Genomic DNA, 21137 nt, shown 5'->3' on the forward strand with positions numbered 1-21137 from the left:
TTTATACAAAATGCAAAAATTTCAACGCAAACCTTTTCCAGAACCTTCTCCATCAGTTGCCTTTTTGATGAACGTGCATCTTTGTTGCCCGTCATACCAACACTCAAAGAACCAACTGATTATAAGCACCACAATTGCAAAGCGTTTTCAAAATGAATTGTGAAGAATAAGGACAGCATAAGCGCATATTTATAGGAAGGTTTGGAACTTTGCGTGATGAAATAGTTGTCGAGCAAACACATGCAATAAATACCTTATTTATTTCTCTGATTCAGATGCACCAAATACATTGATCTATAATTGATGACCCTTGCGCGACAAAACGTTTGTCGCGCAAGACTTTGCACAGCGACATATTTGTCGCGCAAAGGTTGTAGCGACGAACTTATTGTAATTATAAGGTTTACATAAACATAGATATCTATGTTTACGTAAACTTTATAATTACCAACAAATTTTCAGTTATAATATATATTCTAAAAATAATTACTACCTTAAATAAATTGATATTATATTCCATTCAATTAATACATTGAATAATTAATACTTTAAATAAATTGATATTATATTCCATTCACTTAAACGCTAAATCATTAATACCTTAAATAAATTATATTTTATTCCATTCAATTAATACCTTAAATAAATTAGTATTATATTCCATTCAATTAATACCCTAAATAAATTGATATTATACTCCATTCAATTATTAAAATAACCAATCATAAATTAAAACATAATTAAGTCGAAATACATAATTTATAAAATGTACCTTAAATTTAAATATTGTCATACAAAAGATAAATTTAAAACTACTATTTCGATGGTCCTGGTCCATTCTACAAGACATTGTAACGCCACCTATTGTAACCTCCCTCCAACGCATCCTCCATCAACTTCAGCAACAGCTCTTTCGGCTCATCATCAAGAGTATACTTACACTGTTACACATATATGCAAATAATTAATTCTAACATATAACAAAAATTTTCACAAAATTAATTATTGATCCATCAACAGTATACTTACTAATAATTCATCCATCACCGCCTTCTTCGCATTCTCCGGCACATCTTTCCAAGAATGCCACTTTGCAGTAAGACAATTGTTCCCCATGGTTACAACAATCGAATGCGCGAATTGAAAATGATGTATCAAATCATTCGGGTTGGTGTTGGTCATGTTATCATCCTTGTTTTTATTCTCCATCTCAGGACGAACAAAATTGTGAAGAAAAACGAGAGGAGAAGGGTATATTTATAGGAAGGATAGGGTCTTTGCGCGACGAAGGCTTTGTCACGCAAAGACTTCACTAAATAGTTTCAGATTATGTTGATTCAAATGCATTGAATGCTCTGAAAAGTGAAAACTGACTGTAACTTGCGCAACAAAGCCTTTGTCACGCAAGTGTTCCTCAGTTTCCAAAGTGCTGAATGTCTTGCCCAAGAAAATGAACAAGCTTTGCACAACGAAGCCTTTGTCGCGCAAAGATGCAACATGCTTTGCGCAACGAACACTTTTTCATGCAAAGATATAGCAGGAAAATCTTCATTGCGTGTTAGGTTTCTCACCCCCCAAAAAAAAAAAAAAAAAAAAAAAACCCGTGTTTTTCTTGTTAGCTTTGCGCGGCGAACATGTTTTCTATCATCGTGCACAATGTTTTGCTCGACTAAGTTCTCCGTCGTGCAAAGTTCACTATCATTGCGTGATGAAAGTTTGTTCCTCGTTGCGCAAGGTACCATTGTGCGACGGAATTTTCTTTTTCGTGCAAAATTCTGTCACGCAAGTAGTTTTTTGTACTAATGAGTCAAAGTTTGTAGTTTAGCCGGCCAGATTCCTTTCCCCAATATCATTCTATAATGAAAATGTTTATATTGACAATCTTATCATGATCTAGACTAGTTGCCGGTAATAAAATCTTACCCCTAGTATACGTGTCGTTGTTTCCATACCGTCTTCTAATTGTACCATTTTTAGTTGGATTGAAAATGAATGAGTTTTTTTTACCTTTGATAATGCATCTCTACCATCTAAGTTGGCCACAATTTTTCTTTCTTCTTTAACATACTTTGAAAATAGTGTTTTTGTTGTAGGCCTATTTGATTGAATGATTTAGGGTTTAGAGAGAGAGAGAGAGAGAGAGGAGCCGGCCACAATATAAGAGAAGAGAGATTGATTTGATTGTGAGATGCATTTGATTCACCCTATTGTACCTATATTTATAGTAGTAGAATAGGAAAAAACCTTTCCCTTTAGGATTACAACATTTAATAGGTAATCTAGTCCTAATAGGAATATAAGATATTTTCCCATATCTCCTAGGATTTACACAATCACATTCCTGTTCTAAATATGACTGCAACAATTTTAATAATTTTTCTTATTTTCTTTAGCATACTTGTGAGTGAGAAGTTTTATGATCGATTCTTGCTAAAAACAAATTTGAACCACATTATTACTCATGTGAATTCATCCGCTTCAGGTGAGGCTTGACTCACTCCCTATACCCCTTTATTGTGGATAATACGGATTGTTAAAAAAAATTAAATAATAAATAAATAATAAATAATAAATAAAAAACACTGACCCTCTAGAGCAAATGATGGCTACCTTATAAATTGGTAGTGTTCCTTCGTTATATTAATTCGTTTAACCAAAAGTTTTTTAAAGTTTCCTCGCTACTTTGTCACTTTGTACTATTGTCTAGTGGTATTCTTTCACTTATAAGTGAGAAGTCTCAAGTTTGATTCTTGCCAAAGGTGAAGTTGAACCACATTATCACCGCAAGCCCATTGTAAGGCTCAGCACACTCCCCCACCCACTGTAGATACTATCGTTTGTTTAAAAAAAATAAAAATAAATCGTTTGTTAAAAAAAATCTTGAAACAATCTTGAAACGTTACCCTAATAATCAACTGGATAATCTCAATTTCTGGCAGGCACGTAAATGAAAAACACAATGCAATTCACTAAGTTCTGAATTAATATATAAAAATGTTGATTCCAGTCTACAACATAATTATGCACCCTCCTCTATCTTCTCATCCTCCTCTAAAATTACACTCAACCTAGTCGTATAGCTACCACTTCCACCACCACGGTTATAGCGGCGCCCTCCTCTCCTTCTTCTCCTCACAACTTCAGGACGTCTGACTCCATCGCTTATGCCGCTGTCACCACCTCCCATGGCCGCCATCCGACTGGTCTTCACATTCTTCTTAATAGTAAACACAACTGGACTGGCACTTTTACACCCGCCTCCATATCTCCGTCTCATATTTGTAAGCGCCAAACTTGCCCTAACGGCCAAAGCAGCCATCTGCTCCGGTCGAAGTGGTTTTTTCAGCCAACTCAACGGTAACACAAAGTAAAGCTGACCCAACTGAAGCACTTGATCCCCATCAACAGCACCAAAAAAGCCTCCAAACTCCATGTCATCTGAGTCGCATATGAAATGCATGGGACTGACGTTCATCATCTGCAATGCATGTGAGACCTTAATCGGTCTCGAGAATTCTTGAAGCTGCCCGTTTTGAAGAATCAGCTTGGCTGTAGCTACAGAGATTGATTCGCATGAGTTGCAAATCCCCATTAGGCAATGATTCGTTTGGCTACGGCGATTTTTGGAGGTTAATTAAAGGAAGATAAAAAACGCGTTTGTTTTGTTTATTAATTAAATAATTAATTCTTTATAATCAACGATAAAGTTATGGGACATATATTGTAATATTTTTTTGTCAACTATTCTTTCAAATTTGGATCCGTCCCCATTTTCAACACTGTATTTTGGATACGATGGAAATATGTTTTACTTTTTGGGCATTTAGCTTAATTTAATTGTGAGCACACATTAAACATGATTCAATTGGTTCAAAGAGGTGACTTAATTATTTGTAGCACACAGCGGACTAGACGTGTCCATTAGTTGTTATTTATTTGGTGCTACATACACCAAATTCAAGCATCAAATGGTGTAGAACCATTTAATATTTTTATTAAATTATTAAAATTTAACTTGAATTAAAGTTCAAATATGATTGGTGCCACAATATTTAGTGCACAAATTTCATATAAAAGATGATAATCTAGTTTTGACAAGTATGTTACGGTGATGGTTAAAGTGTAAAATTTGCTTAAGTGTGGCTGAATATTCTTTCTTCGTTTGTGTTTGTTTGTTTTTGGTTCATCTGCAGCCAAGTCACTTCGATGAACTTGTTTAACCTCACACTTGGAACATTGCTCAAATTTGGGTTAATTTCACTCCCATTTTAGGATATATTGTGTTTTCACGAAAACTCTTCACTTTGAGAAATTATGTTAACACCTCTAAAATTTCAGTCACTTTCGAATAACTCATTTTGCAAAAATCCATCTAAAGTTGTTGATATCAGCATGAAAAAAACTTCATAAGGACAAATTTTACTATTACATAAAGGTGCAATTTTTTTTTTATGTCACATACAACTAAGTGGTCCGAAAAATCTACAATTAGATCGTACATGTTAGAATCTAATGGATCTTGCATAAACCTGATAGCACTGAGTGTGACATAAAACTGTAGTGAGACTCCTTATAATGAACTATTTTATATTAGCATAATGCTGAATGAAGCCCACTTTAAATTTTAATATTAAGAGTTGGTTTGGTATTGCTGTGCTTTGAAAAAAAACTGATTCTACTGTGCTGTGAGAATAAACAGCTGTGAAATAAAGTAGCAGAGTGTTTGGTAAGCTTTTTTGTAAAAGTGCTTTCGAAAAAAAAAGCAGTATTATAGTGTTTGATAAACTTTTATGTAAAACAGATGTGAAAAAAAGCTGGTTTTTCAAAGCTGGGTTTTGCAGCTTTGTGTTTTTGGCTTTTTTTTCATCCAAAACTATGAAAAAAAGCTGAAGCTGAATGTTTACCAAACATTTAGCCACTTTTTTTCAGAATCACCTCAGTACCAAACTAGGGCTAAATGACTTATGTACCCTATTGTGTATTGACAATTTTGAACTTAATACGTTTCAAAAAAATTAAATACATCTCAAATCACTTTTAAGGTATTATTTATCTTTTCAACTATCAAAACCTCTCACAACCTTCATTGTTGAATAAAACCCTAACCAATGAAACTACAAACACATTGGTTGAGAAATTATTTTTGATGAATGGAACACAAAATCGATGTTTTAAAAACTTCACATTTTTGTATTGTTTTTGTGATTTCAGCAACATTGATAATTATTTGCCTATTTTTGCTACGTTAGTTAAGTATCTCCCTTCTTATTCATCTTTTAGGGATTACTTTTTTTTTTTGTTAGGTGCCTCCCAGTTGTCATTTTTTTTTAGCAACAACGTCTGTTGCTCTAAAATTGCTAGAAGCCTCTTTCGCTTGCAGTTCTCATACCATAGTAAATTTGGTTGTCATTAGAAGGGATTTACTCGAGTTAACGGTGGAATTGAAAATAAGGAATAGGGTATGCACATCCAGTATAATATGCATAATTAAAGAAAATTTGCCAAAATTAAAAGCTTTATTGACTAAAGCATAGGATTAGTGAAACTACATAATGTTGAATGGCCACATACGGTGTATTGATTAAATCCCAGTTGCCATTTTTTGTCAAAATTAAAAGTTTTATTGATTAAAGCATAAGACTAACAGAGAACAAGTGACACACCCTGACTGGAGTCGAGGTGTGATGGCCGTCACCTGAAGGTGATGTAACCAAAAGTGTAAGTGATATAAAAATATGAATAAATTAAAATCAAAACTATAACTTATTTTAAACTAATAAAGTGAGTATGCAGTTGTAACATCCCACATCGCCCAGGGGAGTGATCCTTATATGTATATTGTCATCCCTACTAGCACGAGGTCTTTTGGAAGCTCACTAGCTTCGGGTTCCATGGGAACTCCGAAGCTAAGCGAGTAGCGCGCGAGAGCACTTCCATGATGGGTGACCCGCTGAGAAGTTCTCGTGTGACTTCCCAGAAACAAAACCCTAAGGGAGTAGTTGGGGCTCAAAGCCGACAACATTGTGCTATAGTAGAGTTAAGCCTTGGATGCGATGGAGCCGAGTCGAGATGTGACAATTTGGTATCAGAGCCACTCTGCCGTTCGGTGCGAATGTGCCGACTAAGACGTCGGGCCCCTAACGAGGGTGGATTGTAACATCCCACATCACCCAAGGGAGTGATCCTTATATGTATATTCCCATCCCTACCTAGCACGAGGTCTTTTGGAAGCTCACTGGCTTCGAGTTCCATGGGAACTCCAAAGTTAAGCGAGTAGCGCGCGAAAGCACTCCCATGATGGGTGACCCACTGGGAAGTTCTCGTGTAAGTTCCTAGAAACAAAATCGTGGTGGCATGGTCTAGGCCCAAAGCGGACAATATCGTGCTACGATGGTAGTGGTGGGTAGAACTAGGGGTGGGCAAACGGGTACATAAATCGCGAGTCGGGGCGGGTAATCAAGGTTTGGGGCGGGTACGGGTCAGCTCTTAATTTTGCAAAACAGAAACTGGGCGGCGCGGGGCGGGCCTTTGACATTTTCGGTTTGGGCAGGTTCCAAAAGTATAGAAAAATGGGTACCTGGACCGGCCCGTTTGTAATTAGAATGGATGGATGAGATTGAAGATCATCTCTCCATCCAATCTTAATCATTGGTTTTAGGTTTCCTCGTCCTCGACTTATCGAATTCGACTCTGTCACTCTGTCACTCGAGTTTCTCTCGCTGTCTGTGCATCGTCCCCTCCCCTCCACCACCCCGACATCACGACGGTCCTGACAACCACCACGACAGCCTAGCAACTTCGACGGCATCTAAGACTTACAGAACCTAGTCACCCCACCACCCATCTTCTTGATTTGTCACCTCTTTCTCAGTCTCACAGGTAAAAACCAACCTCTGTGTATATAATTGATCTGCATTTCGAGTTCTCTGCTTTATTTCGGGTGTTAAATTCCTAAATATTATGTGGGTCGAGTTTGATTTAGTTGTTTTTCGGCATTTCGTTGTAATCTGAATCACATGTTGTGTTTTTAGGTCAATTTTATGTGATTAGTGTCATCATTTTAAGGATTGGAATCTGATACTCAGTCTCACAGGTAAAAACCAAACCCCCATTTTCTTCTATTCTTTATCAAATTTTGTTTTAAAATCAATTGAATTAAACCAGTATTTGTATGCAAAATGTGGAATTCGTATTACAAGTTTTAATAGGAATGTAAGATGTTAGAAATGTAAGTTGTTACCATTGTTATTCAACTTTTTGTTAGGAATGTAAGCTGTTACCACAGAGATGATAATGTGGAGGGTCTGATTCTTTCTAAATAGAAATGTAAGTTGTGTTATTTCTAGGGTGTTAATTGTGCTGTTTCTTTTCATCCTTTTTTCTGGTAGTTTATTAGTCTTGGTTGATGATGCCTTGGGGCATCAACAGTATTATTTCCTAGACAAGTTTGCAACCTTAATGAAAAAAATGTGCAAGAAAGACAGAACAAGGCATCTTCTTACTTAATAGTACCATAAGTCTATGTTAATTACAGTGAGATTATGAGAAGGGTGCCCCATTGACTAATTCATTTTAGGTACCATAAGTCTATGTTGATTACAGTGAGATTCTAATCATTCTTCTTATTCTGGGTTTTTTCAGTTTGCCACATCTTTAACATCAGATGATATTGATCAAATACAAAAGTTTCTTGACACTGCTATGAGTTCAAGGTATTCACTCCATTCTTTTGACTTTTCAAGGGGTAAATGGATATGAAAATTAGATATAGTAATTCGAATTTGTGGTTCTGTCATATATTTGCTAAATACATTATTTGCTAAATATATCTGTGCAGCTGCTGTGTGATCTGTGTTCAAACTGTACTATTTGGATGTGTTGTGCAAACTGTACTTGTGTCATTGATATCATTGTTTGCAACATACAATTGAGCTATACAGTGGCTCTATCGATTATATCACCACCCTGCCCCATCTGTTACTATGTCTCCCTCTTTCTCTCGCATTTGGATTAGATGTGATCTGTGTAGGGAGTAGTGCAAAATCTACACTGCACTGATATCTTATAGTTAGGAATCAGGGAATGAACTTGAATCTATTGCAAATGTGAATTTGCTAGGATCGAATTTGACTTTGTGCAAAACTGCAAATGTTTTTTTTTTAATATATAGAAAAATAAAAAAAAATGACAAGGACACGTGGACTGGCCCATTTCAAATGGGTCGGGTTAGGTCCGATTCCTATATTGGACTCTGCTATCGCCAGCCCCGCCTGTCTCCTTTGCACCTAGGTCTGGTCCGGTCCCTTCAAAATTAGGCCCGAGCCAGCCCATGCCCATGCCCACCCCTAGGTAAAACCCAAAGAGTACAAATATTCAAAATATAGATAACAAAATAGTGCAATCAGAACTAATTATAGTGCTTAAAACACAACCAAGAAAGGCTCCCTACATTTATTTTTGATATGTCAGAATCCGCCGGAGTTTCCTCGTATGCCACAGAGAATTTAGCTATCTAAGACCTGGAGGGGCGAAAAACAAAAGAGTGAGTGGGCACAAAAACAAAGGTTTATAAAACACATTTATTTTCCAAACACACTAACCCCTCGCTGTAAATCATGTATAGTTTCCAGAAAATCATACTACGTATAAGTATGAAAACGACTGTAAATAACAATGATGCCAAAAATATGCCAAACTACAACGTATAAGTATGAAAACAACTGTAAATAACAATGATGCCAAAAATATGCCAAACTATAGTATCTAAACAATAGCATAATGAAAATAGGTTGCTCATCAATTTACACTAGCACACGAGTTCATGCAGATAGTTTCTAACATGAACAGGATTGTGGTGTAATGTATAAGTACGCTCTAGTGCTACAATCACATGAAGACTAACGATAATCATGGTCACCTACGAGTCGGAGTTATCTAATGCAACATGTACAACAGGACTGGCACTTACTTGGATCCAGGATGAGCGAGCGGTGCAGAGGTGAACATACACGTGAAAGACTAGCCCTAGCCCCAAGCAAGCATTAACACAGGGGTGCAACAATGATGAGCAGACTACATGCATAAATATAAATATGCCATAACCATTCAATAATTCTCGTCTACATAATAAATGTACAAGTCCATCCCGTAGGATTATTTTGGCATTTCACAGCAATATAACATTTCTTATAACATATTTAATCATGGCATAGTAGGCGTAATATCAATCTAAAAACAACAGTGGCATGATATGTATAAATCGATTCAAAAGCATTTGTGGAAACTATAAGGTTTATATATATGAGAAAACAAAATGCCCACTCACTAATACGTGGTCGGATCGTAGCCTCCTAGCCTCGCTTAACCTTGTACATCCTCGAGATAATTTTCACCTATATGTGAAATAACTAAACTAATAAATTAAATAGGACATATTCAAAAAGGCTAGGTAAATCTCCCATACTTTGCTCAAAACGGAAGGTTTGAATATACAAAAATAATCTACATGAAGTCACGAATCCGTACGTGTCAAGTATTCACCGACCAGAGGCCAAACGCACCCTCACGAGCCGCCTAGCCCATGGCCACACGCGCGCCCATGTGTAGGCCACGCACCTGACCGAGATTGATGGACGTTAGGAATATTCCGTCAGAATTGACGAAATATTTCGTTAAGTAGTAACAGTGTTACCTGACGACGTTAGAATATTCCTTCAACTTTGACGGAATATTCTTCGTCTTCTCCGGTGACCCTCGCCATCCCCCACCATCTGGTTCACTAAAAACTGAGAAAAATTTTAAAGCTTCATATCTTCTTCATTTCTTAACCATTTTCGATGAAATTTATATGGAAGTGAAGCTAGAGAAGAGAAGAACAAGTATGTACCTTTTCTAAGTCCAAACATGGACGGGAAATGGCTTGAAAAAGCCTCGAAAGTCTCGGCCTAACTCGACTCCTCAAAACCATGTGTTTCGACGTGGTCTCCACACAAAACTTAGCCTATGGACTCCAGGAAGTTGTATGGATGCTTCCACAACCTTCAAAACTTTGTAACTCAGCTGGGATCATGTCGGAATAAACTCGTCCGAGTCGAAGCTTCCAAGTTGACGAGTCAAAACTCAGTGAAGTTTTTCAGCTCGATCTGTGAAGTTTTGACGTTGTTCTAGAGGGTTACAAGGAATGGGAAAGTTTTGATGGGAAAGAAAGAGAAGAGAGAGAGAGTGACGGAGTAGTTTTTTTATTATGGGAGAGGTGTGAGGAGAGGTTCTGATTGGTTGTGAGGGTTTTAGGGAAAAATGAGTGAATGTGAAGGATTTGAGGGCACACGGGATAGCTTTTAAAAGAAGAAAATGATAAAGTTTTCAGATTTTGGTACAGTAATTCGTACGCAAAAATCTGTCTCCTTATCAAAAACAGTGTTTCAAACACTGATAAATTAACACACACGCGTGCACAATTCTACTCGTTGTTAACGTATTTTGACTGAGCGTAACTTTTTTGTTACAAGTTTGATTCGGGTCTAATTCGCGCTCACGCGATCGTAACGACAAGTACTATTTAATTACGCTACTAGGAAAATAAAATAAACGCTGAATACTACATCCACATCACATTCCCAACCAGGGTAGAAATGTTAATTTACACACTCGAGAAGAAATTACTTAGAAAATTAGGGATGGGTCAACACAACAAGACTAACGAAGCATAAGACTAATATTGATATTGAGTTGGATGATTCTTAGTAGATAATTGAAGTGTATGATTCTTAGTAAATAAACGAGGATTTGATACAAATTTTTAGTGTATTTAAACAGGATCGCATATAAGCAGCAATGCCTCCTACAGGAGACATTAAGGTTGCAACAAGAAGTGTCATCGACTACATAAACGCATTTAAAACTAAGGAGGTAGCTATTTTTAGTATATTATTAAACCCTTACAAATGGCCAAACTTTATTTATTGTATTTTATACTTTTGTTTGTCCTTCAATCATAATTACAGTTTTCCAAAGTCTCTAGTCTGATATAAACCTCACTGATTACACCATACAAAACAAGGAAAATGATCGGTCTCTATTATGATATAAGCACTGATTCAAATACTTGAAGATGACTCTCGCAATTAGTTTTTGGAATTTTATGTTGAGAGATTATATTCACACATCCCACATTACTTCACCAACACCCTTTTAATTTTTCAATATTTTACTATCTAATGTTAGTGGTGTGTAGGATACCTAAAAAAATGTTAAAAAACATAAAAAGGTGTGAGAGAAGTAATTTGGGGTGTGTGAATATAATCTCTCTTTTCTGTTACGTTGAATTTCTCACACACAATATCATTTAATTTTTCTTTGAAAAGTTTCTTGATCAGTCCCTAGAGAAAGGATACAATGATAGGAAATTCAGAAACCATGACGAACAGAATCCCATACATTCAAGGATTTGGACCAAAGAACGGACACGAGACGAGGTCCCTCATCGACTATCCTCGAGACTCAAAGTGATGGCAAGAGAAGCCCCACTAGCATCGAACACCACAATCGTGGCTACCACACAGTAGCCACCACGTGGCCACCAGGTAGGAGCTTGTCTCACTGCCTTAGCAGCTGCAAGCCACGGGCAGGAGGCCCAACACCAGCAAACATCAAGTCCATAGCAGGAGGCTTAAGTGTCAGCAGCAGCTGCTTTCAACCAGGCAGCCTGGCAAGCCTAAGGCCAAGCTACCCACCAGCAGGCCACGCCGCAGTAGCCCAACAGCCAGAAAGGCCCAACCTGTTACAGGCCCACAGTGAGCAAGCGTGAGCCCAGCGCGTGGTGCATGACCCAGCGATCAACCGGGCGGGTTAGCCCACCCCCCAACCTAGATCGGTTTCAAGCAACCCGGATTCAGGCTTCCATAAAAGGCATGGTGAACACATTCAATTATATGAGAGAGAAAGCGAATGGGGTGATCAGAATGTTCGGTAGGAGTCTGGGTTTGGCGTCGGGGAAGATATTGGGGATGGATGCATGGGTTTGGCTTTTCTTCAGTTTTTATTTTTTTATTTTTTAAACATATGTATAATTCACATGGCACCATATGATTGGCTTCTTAGGTCTCATCATTATTCTTTTTTCTAATGAAAAATTAAATTTATTTAAATAGGGAAATCTCGAATACAACCGCTTTGGGAGGACATTGCCAAGGTTACGGAGTCGAACAATGATCATATTCACTATATTACTTTTGTTTATGCTTATCCTCAAAGAAACCTGCAAGTTTCTCTTCGGGAGGACATTTTAAGTCTTCAACCAGGTAATGCTCCTTGGTTTTTGATCGGAGAATTTAATAATATTATCTCCATAGATGAAAAGATTGGAGGAAATAGAAGTACCACGGTAGAAATGACAAATTTTATTAGCTTTACGAATGAAGGGAATTTGATCTCTCTTCCTGCATTGGCGGTACCTTTTACGTAGACTAATGGACACCGGGTAGCACTGTAATATTTGAAAGACTGGATAAAGCGTTAGTTAATCTTAACTGGCTATAAATACTTTTAAGGGTGCAAAAACTACATAACTACCCAAATTTTTGGGTCTGATCATAGCCCCAGTTTCCTTTCAAGTAATGGTGTTCTGAAGAACAAAAACATGGTCAGTTCAGGTTTGAAGCAATGTGGCTTCAACACCTTGACTTTAAGAATTTTGTTAAAGATAATTGGAAACGTGATTATGGGGTCTTACGGAGAGATCATTTCAGAATCTGTGCTGGAATGTTTAAATATTTAGTGTATCAATGGAATAAAAATACATTTGGCAATGTGAGTGATAAGAAGAAAGATCTTATGCTTAGGATTAGTGATATTCAAGAAGAGAATATGTGCAATTGTAATGCTGATTTGGAGTTGGAGATGAAGCTCAAAGATGTATTGCAGCAAGTTTTAAAGCAGGAAGAAATCATGTGGGCGCAAAAGGCAAAGGTTAATTGGCTCAAGTTAGGAGATCAAAATATATACAAAGTTCAAACAAGGGCTACCATTAGGAAAAAGAAAAAATGAAAATTTCAAAATTAATATTTTAATCATGATCTCTGGTTGTTTGCTGGGGGAGGGTTTGAGCATATTTTTTGTGCACGATTTAAACTGCGCTTTTTTTGTAATAGTGATGAGTCGATATTATATTATATACTTTGCCATGTTCTTAGTATTAATTTATTAGTTATTTTGTGAGAATTTTGATAATTTGATTTATATTTCTAATGTAGGACATTCGACTTCCTCTAGAGAAAAAAGTAATCAAACGAATGAATTTTGGAGTCATTCCAATTGGAGGATGTTCGTGAATCTCTCAACTTGTCTATATCAAAGTTTCAAGTTTTTCTACCAAACGGATAATTTATGGTGAAGAAATAAAGGAGCAGCGTGCAGTGCTATCAAAGTGACGTTTTGTGCTTACGTGGGCTTTTTTGGCGTCCAAGATGATGTCTTTTGGGTTTGAGGCATTCTGTAATTATGTTCGGGATATCTCAAGCTGTAATTTTAGCTATTTTGGGCCTGTTTTGGAGCCCTGAATATCCAGAAACGTGGGATTCTTTGTGGCTGGGCAGATTTCCCAAAGTTAGAATATGAATGTATTTCTCAGTTATCTTATTTTATTATGTTTCCTAGTTTTTAGAAGACCCTTTCTAGGAAGGATTTTATTTTCAAGTATAAATAAGGCTTATTAGCCATTAGGGTTAGTGAAAAAAAGGAGAGAATGCACTACTTTGGAGAATTGAAGTTTATTTGTAAGGTGTTTTCTATCCATGTTTTTAATAATATTTTGTTTTATGATTGTGCATAACTAATTCCGTTTCTTTTCAATTTGCTTATGATTTTATGTATGCAGGTTTTTAATTATTAATCATCGTTTTTGAAACTATCTAAGTGTTTTAGTGATTGGCCACCATTAGGATATTTAGAAAAGTAATCTGACGTGATTTTGGCGGAGGGCTATCCGTGGAATTGACTAAGGCTTCTTGTGGTTAATATGTGTAACTTCATAGGATGAACGACACATCTTAAGGGTTATATGGTTTTTCAAAAGATTTTCACAAAACTTAATGAGTCTTGGATGTTCACATTCAATCTGAACACCACAGATAGGTTGCATGTTAGATATACGTTCTAACATGGAGGTTCCAAGTAGAACATACTTTAGGAAAATCTAACCTTCAAAATATGCATGTGTAATTCATAAGTAATTGGAAGAGCTACGTAGGATTATTAAGGTGATGGTGGAACCTTAGTGCTTAAATAGATTTTCAAAACTATTTTCTTTACTTTTCCAATTTATTTAATTCTTTTTAATTAAATTCGTTTTTTGTTGTAGGCCTCATTTACTGAATCATATAAAGGATAGAGAGGGGGGTGCGGCACAATAGAGAGAAAGAGAGAGATGTGTAATTGTGAGGTGTGTATTGTCTCATCCCATTGTGCCTTTATTTAGGGTAGTGCTATTCACACACCCCATTTTACCTCTCACACACCCTTGTTAAATTTTTGTCTATTGATCTTCTTTAATGCATTCAATCTGATGGCCAGAAATTGAGAAGGGTGTGTGAGAGGTAAAAATGGGTGTGTAGATAGCACCACCCTTTATTTATAGTAGTAAGGAAGATTAAATCCTTACCCTAATAGGATAATATCTAGTCTAAGAGATATGGTAGAATCCCACAAGGATATCCCAGATATGATAAGACTTACACAATCGCATTCTTAATCTAATAGGACTCCAACAACCCCCTCTTGAGTGTGTAAATACTCAAACAAATGGCGCATCAGGTCTTTAGCGATGAAGTAAGTACAGTTGATGAAGTCGTTGGCACAATGAGCAAATGCGAGTCTCAAATCAATGGAAGAATGCATAAAAGGTAAAACTCACAAAATCTCGTTATGGTAACCCCAAGGTGGGAGAAAAACCCATAGACTACAAAGAAAAGTGAGAAGTTGCATTAAATCAAAACTAAACCTCTTTTAGACGCAAGTAGAAGAGCTCACAGGGGTATGATCAGCCCAAGATGGGTGCCTCTTCAAAACCTAGTTAGGTAGCAAATACCCAGTGGGAAAAATTCTCCTAAGCATAGGGAAAAAGAGTACATTAAGATCAAGTAAGTATACTTCTGGATACTCCTCCTGAGTTTGATAGAACTTCCAAATGAGAACTACAAGCATTGCATATGAATAATTTGGCATACCAATTCCTTCGACAAGCTTCTAGAATGTTGACTTCAGTAATGACGTTATGTAGAGGTTGGCAAGGTTGTATGGGATTGGCTTACATGACTTCAATCTCTTAATGCTTTGCTAATATGATGTAGACACAATATGTCTTGGCTTAACTTTATGTATCATGTCTTGGTCGGGTTGATACATGCAGCATAGTCTTCATGGATTATCGTTGAGACTCAATGATGGATGCAAACAGCAAGTACTTTGAATATACTCAACAAGAACTCCTAACCATGTCTCACATGTGGCATAGTGAAGTAAGGTGATTCTTGGAATGATTCGAAGATTTCCCAACTAAGGTCATATCATGGACCTCCAGGATATTGCGATATCTCTAACGGTAAAGACATAATCATTCGAGGATGTGCCTTATGCAGGTTTGATAAGTAACCAACTTTAGCATAATAAACAAAGCAAACATCATTACGAGGATCAAGGGGGTTGGATCCGCTCAAGATATGTTGGGATTTTCCCAAATCCGTAGTACCTTCAGGGTGGCGGACAACATCTTTAATACTAATTCAATGGTTGCATGTGGGCACGATGCTGCATCTTTACCAATAAATCAACAGCGAAGGAGATGTCCTATTTAATGCAATGACCAAAGTACAACAAAGCGCAAAGTTGAACTCAGATATGGAACTTTGGATTCCATAACTTCTTCAAGGGTCTCATTTGCATATAGCTTTGGAAGATCATAGGTATACTCGAAAGGTAACACCTTCGGGGTGTAGTTTGACTAGTAGACCAAAGTACCGTCAAAACAATGCTTCAACTTTAGTTCAAGGTATAAACGAGTTTTTTCAAGATCTTTCATCTCAAATTCCATCTTTAGGTACGAGACAGTTTTCTCAAACTCTTCTAAAGCCTTAATGAGATTCATATCAACGACATAAACTGTAACTCTAGCAATTTGGAATAAAACTTCATAGTTTAACACACAAAGGCGTAATTCATATCCCTGACTGATCATATAATCACTTAGACGGGTATACCACATCCATCGGATTGCTTCAATCCGAAATGAATGCCTCAAACAAGTTGAGAAGGTGTTCTGTGGTTTGAAACTATTTGAACCAATCCATGTAATTCTTCAGAAACTTACATGTAAATCTCCGTATCTATATCCTTATGGAGAAACACTAACCACATTTCATAATGCTGCAATCAATCACATGGCGTTTGAGAGAAACCTTGCATCGTAAAACGTGCATCATATCACACTATTTCATTCATCTTATTACGCTTCATTTCTCTCTTGTAACACAACAAGGTTACCTTGGGCAGTGTAGGAACGATAGATCCAAAACAAGCTTTGGTAAGGAATTTAAACCTATATTGTGATTTCGGTTGTCCAATCAGTTCTACGTTGTCACTAATCAATGGAACATGGTTTGATATCATCACTTTTCATTTAAGTCGGTAGCTACCATATAAGTGAAAACATCATCGATGATAATCTCATTCTAATTCAATTATCTCATCTAAACTAGTATACTGGACCAAGAACTTCAAGTCTCAAGAGTAATCAACATTAATCTCATGAAATGGAAATGATTTGAGATAGCAATCGAGTATGGATTCATTGTATGTCGTTTTCTTCCTCTTCTAGGGAATTGAATCCTATGAACCAATGATTTATTGTGTGTCAGGCCGAGACAAATTGATTGGCAATCCGCCGATGTACCAGGTCGTCCAACAAAGGCAACCAAACCGTCCTTTAGGGGTGGCACACCCTTCAGGGATGTTGACTCAATGTCCATTAAGTACATTTATCCTTGTAGGCATGTTGGCAGCTAGTATATGATCTCGTCACTTTAGTTAGATTAGAGAAATACGTCTGGAGCAACATTCTAAAAGTTATAATACATTGCAATTGCTTATCACACTTGTGCAGTACGAGGACCGAGATGAGACATAGTAGGCAATGGCCACGTAAATTCACGTCGTTCTACAGGAACATTGACTTTCTTATCTCCCACTAATGGTAGGAAAACTATCTCATTGAAGTGACAATCCACAAAATTAGCGGTAAAGAGATCACGTGCAAGGGCTCTAAGAGAGCTAGTGTAAAGAAGAATCGTAAGCGACAAAGATTCACATCCTTCTTTAAGGACCCATATTAGTACGTTGCCAGTGGCACAACTTGGCACGTGGATGCACACCTAAATGCATAAGTATAAAAAGTCAGGTTCATACCCTACTCATGGCACCCAAGCCCAAATACTATTAGGCTATGGTTTTTCAAATCCGATGCTAATTTTTGGCATTTTAAATAATTTTAACCCAAATTTTATTATTATTTTTGCTTCCACGATTGCCCTGTTTGGTACCAATCTATTGAAAAGTGACTTACAGTCCATTAATCTGATAATTAATCCAAAATTACTGATTGAAGATCACTTTTGGATATTATCAATTCAATAATTCATTGTATACTTTGAACTGTTGACATCCATTCAATAATTCCTGAAAAAACTCAAATCCACTACACTTAAAATCAATATATTGCATTATGTGTTTCTTGCAGGAACTTCTCCTTTATGAACTAATCATTCATAAAACTAAATTGAACCTGTAATTTCATATTTAGTGCCTTTGAAACCTAAAGTTTTCATTCAAAACTTACCACATGAAACTTGTAGTTTTCATGGATAAAGTAAATCGATACTTGTCTATAGAACTCGAATGTTCTACGATGTATGTCTATAGATTACCGTATGACTAACTACGTTTTGTTGTATACTCTATTTTAGGGACATGTTGAACTTAAACAAGTTCGATTTCACTGCTCTGGAAGTATTTGGAAGAAACTACCTGAAGTGGGTTCAAGACGTAAAGCTCCATCTTACTGCAAAGGGTATTAGAGTCGCCATCGAGGCACCTACCGACGACAAACCTATCGACGAAGCTCAGAAAGCTACTGCAATGATCTTCATTCGAAGACATATCCATGATGATCAGCAGACCCAGTACCTCGTTGAGGAGGACCCACGCACTCTCTGGCTTGCTCTGGCCGACCGTTTCAATCACTAGAAAAAACATCTACTTGCCTGAAGCAAGACACGACTGGCAACATCTTTACTTCCAAGACTTTAAGTCTATGAATGAATACAACTTTGAAGTTTGTAGAATCTAATCACTGTTGAAGTTCTGTAAAGTGAAACTAACTGAATCAGATATCTTGGAAAAGACTTATTCGACCTTATATGCCACCAATATTGTCCTACAGCAACAATATAGGGCACAGAAGTTCACCAAATTTTTAGATTTGATATTTGTTTTACTTCTTGCCGAGAAACAGAACCAACTTTTGATGAAAAATCATTAAGCTCAACCCACTGGTTCGAACACCACACCGAAAGCGTCTGCGACCAATTCTAGCAGCCATAAAAGACACAAGAATCATCGTGGCCATGGCAATGGGCGGCAATCCCCACCACGGGCCCAAGGTCAATAGAATCAAGGCCCACCCAAGGGAGGAAATGTGACCTAGAAGTGTCAACCCCTTGACCCCAAGGCCCCAAACTTCAAGAACAAGGGAAAACCCATCGTTCAATCGATTTCCACTGAAATGGACATGTGCTACCGCTATGGATCAAAGGATAATTGGTCAAGCATATGATGAGCTACCCCCGAGGCTATTGCCAAGTATCATTCCCGTTGTGAGTCCAACTTTGGACATATGGAACATCCGAAAAATGTTACTGCATCCATAGAGATATCAGATTTTCAGGGCATAAACTCCAATAGATGAATAAATCTTAGACATGTTTTAGGGTGTTTTACCCTTAATGGCCGAACCCACTAGGAGTGGCCAGACCCTCTTATTTTTCTAGGTTTATGGTTTATTTTTGGACAATTTTTCTAAGTCTTTGGAATAATTTGTTTGGTTTTGGTTTGTTTTGAATTATGGATTGTTATTTTATGGATATTGTTTCTCGAATTGATTAATTGAATGAATGGAATTATACTTATGCATGTGACCAATGCAATCAATTTATTTCTAGGTATATGTCTAGAATGGAAGTTAGTTGTCTGGCTGATAGTGCTACCACACACACCATATTGTGTGAGTGACACTATTTTACTAACTTTGTACCTAAGAAAGCACCTCTGACAACTCTTTTAGGCCTATCCAACCTGATTGAAGGATACGGAAAGGCTTGTATCATGTTATCCAATGGTACTGTCTTAATCATTAAAGAGGCCATCTATTTTTCACGTTCCAGAAGAACATTGTTGAGATTTAAAGATATTCAAGATAATCAATATCATATTGAAACCACTGAAGATAATGGTTTTGAATTTCTTTGTATCACTTCGTACGATTATGGCCACAAATGTATTCAATAGAAGTTGGAACGTCTCCCGAGTAGATTATTCATAACAACCATTCGCGGCATAGAAGCCCACCATGTGGCCAGCCCTGTGCCTGAGTTCTAGAGCACTTTGCTGTTTTGGCATTACCGTATGGCATATCCTGGACGTGATATGATGCACCATATCCTCAAATCATCACATGGGCATCATTTACCTCCCTATGTTGGATTCCCGCCATGCAAAACATGTTCTTTGGAGAAGTTGAATACTCAACCCTTGATTACAAAGATCATTCACAACCCTCATAAATTTCTATAGAGGATTCAAGGGGATATTTATAGACCTATCCAACCAACATACGGACCATTTAGATACTTTGTGGTGTTGGTTGATGCATCGACCCGATGGTCACATGTTTGCCTATTGTCTACACGCAAGCTGCATTTGCCAAACTCCTAGCACAAATTATTAAGCTAATGGCTCACCACCCTGATTATCTGATTAAGTTAATTTGACTAGATAACACTGGAGAGTTTACGTCACAGACTTTTGACAATTATTGCATGTCAGTAAGGATTGATGTGGAACATCATGTACCCTATGTTCACACCCAAAACGGCCTGGCAGCAGCTTTCATAAAGCGCATTCAATTGATAGCTCAAACTTCAGTTATGCGAACCAAATTACCGGTATCTGCCTGAGGCTTTGCAATATTGCATGCAGCTATGCCGGTCTACCTGAGGCCCATTGTTACCCAACCTCATTCACCGTTACAGTTGGTTACTGGATGTGCGCAGTCTATGTGCTAATAGCACCGCCACTACGTACCAAAAGAGGTCCTCAGAGAAAAATGGGAATCTATGTCGATTATGATTCGCCATCAATTGTTCGCTATTTAGAACCTTTGACAAGAAATCTCTTTATCGCACATTTTGTAGATTGTCACTTTGATGAGACAGTCTTCCTGTTGTTAGGGGGGATAAGTATGCTAACGTTCCTGGAAAACGCCATAAATTGTCGTGGTATGCTCCCACTATGTCTTATTTAGATCCCCGCACTACCCAGTTTGAAACTAAGGTGCGATGAATTATAAATCTTCAGAGCATTGCTCAGAGTATACCGGATGCTTTTACCGATCTAGCTAAGGTGACAAGATCACATATACCTGCTGCAAACGCACCTGCAAAGATAGATATACCCTATGTACGTCACAATCCCGCCTAGGAAGGCTGGACCGTCCCTGAAAGTGAGGAGGCCGCACTTTCCACGCGGTCTGGTATATTGGCGGCTAGCCAATCATCTGCTCTGACCCTGAAGTGTAGCAGTCCGACCATCGCTCACTCATCTGTTCCAACGCATGAGTTATTTTAGATTACAGTGATGTCTTATATGAAACAACCTAACCTCTCGAGAATCGTGAGATTTTGGTCCACTACGCAGTATTGGATGAGGTTTGGAATCATAATAAGATGATTGTCGATGATGCATTTACGTACACGGTAGCTATTGACATCATACTTAACGATGACATTGAACCGCATTCTGTTCATGAATGCCAA

The 21137-nt window shown here is 37.5% G+C and overlaps 1 protein-coding gene across 1 annotated transcript; it reads right to left on the minus strand.

Moving 5' to 3' along the window:
- Positions 1 to 2905: 2905 nt before the first annotated feature.
- Positions 2906 to 3592, minus strand: LOC137728143 (uncharacterized). Its single transcript, XM_068467019.2, has one exon. It carries the CDS (start codon positions 3590 to 3592, stop codon positions 3020 to 3022), a length of 573 nt encoding a protein of 190 aa, XP_068323120.2. The 3' UTR covers positions 2906 to 3019.
- Between the last annotated feature and the right edge of the window lie 17545 nt (positions 3593 to 21137).

Source organism: Pyrus communis, chromosome 10 (genome assembly GCF_041283825.1).
Source record: "Pyrus communis isolate YQ-2024b chromosome 10, ASM4128382v1, whole genome shotgun sequence".
Classification (NCBI taxonomy): Eukaryota; Viridiplantae; Streptophyta; class Magnoliopsida; order Rosales; family Rosaceae; genus Pyrus; species Pyrus communis.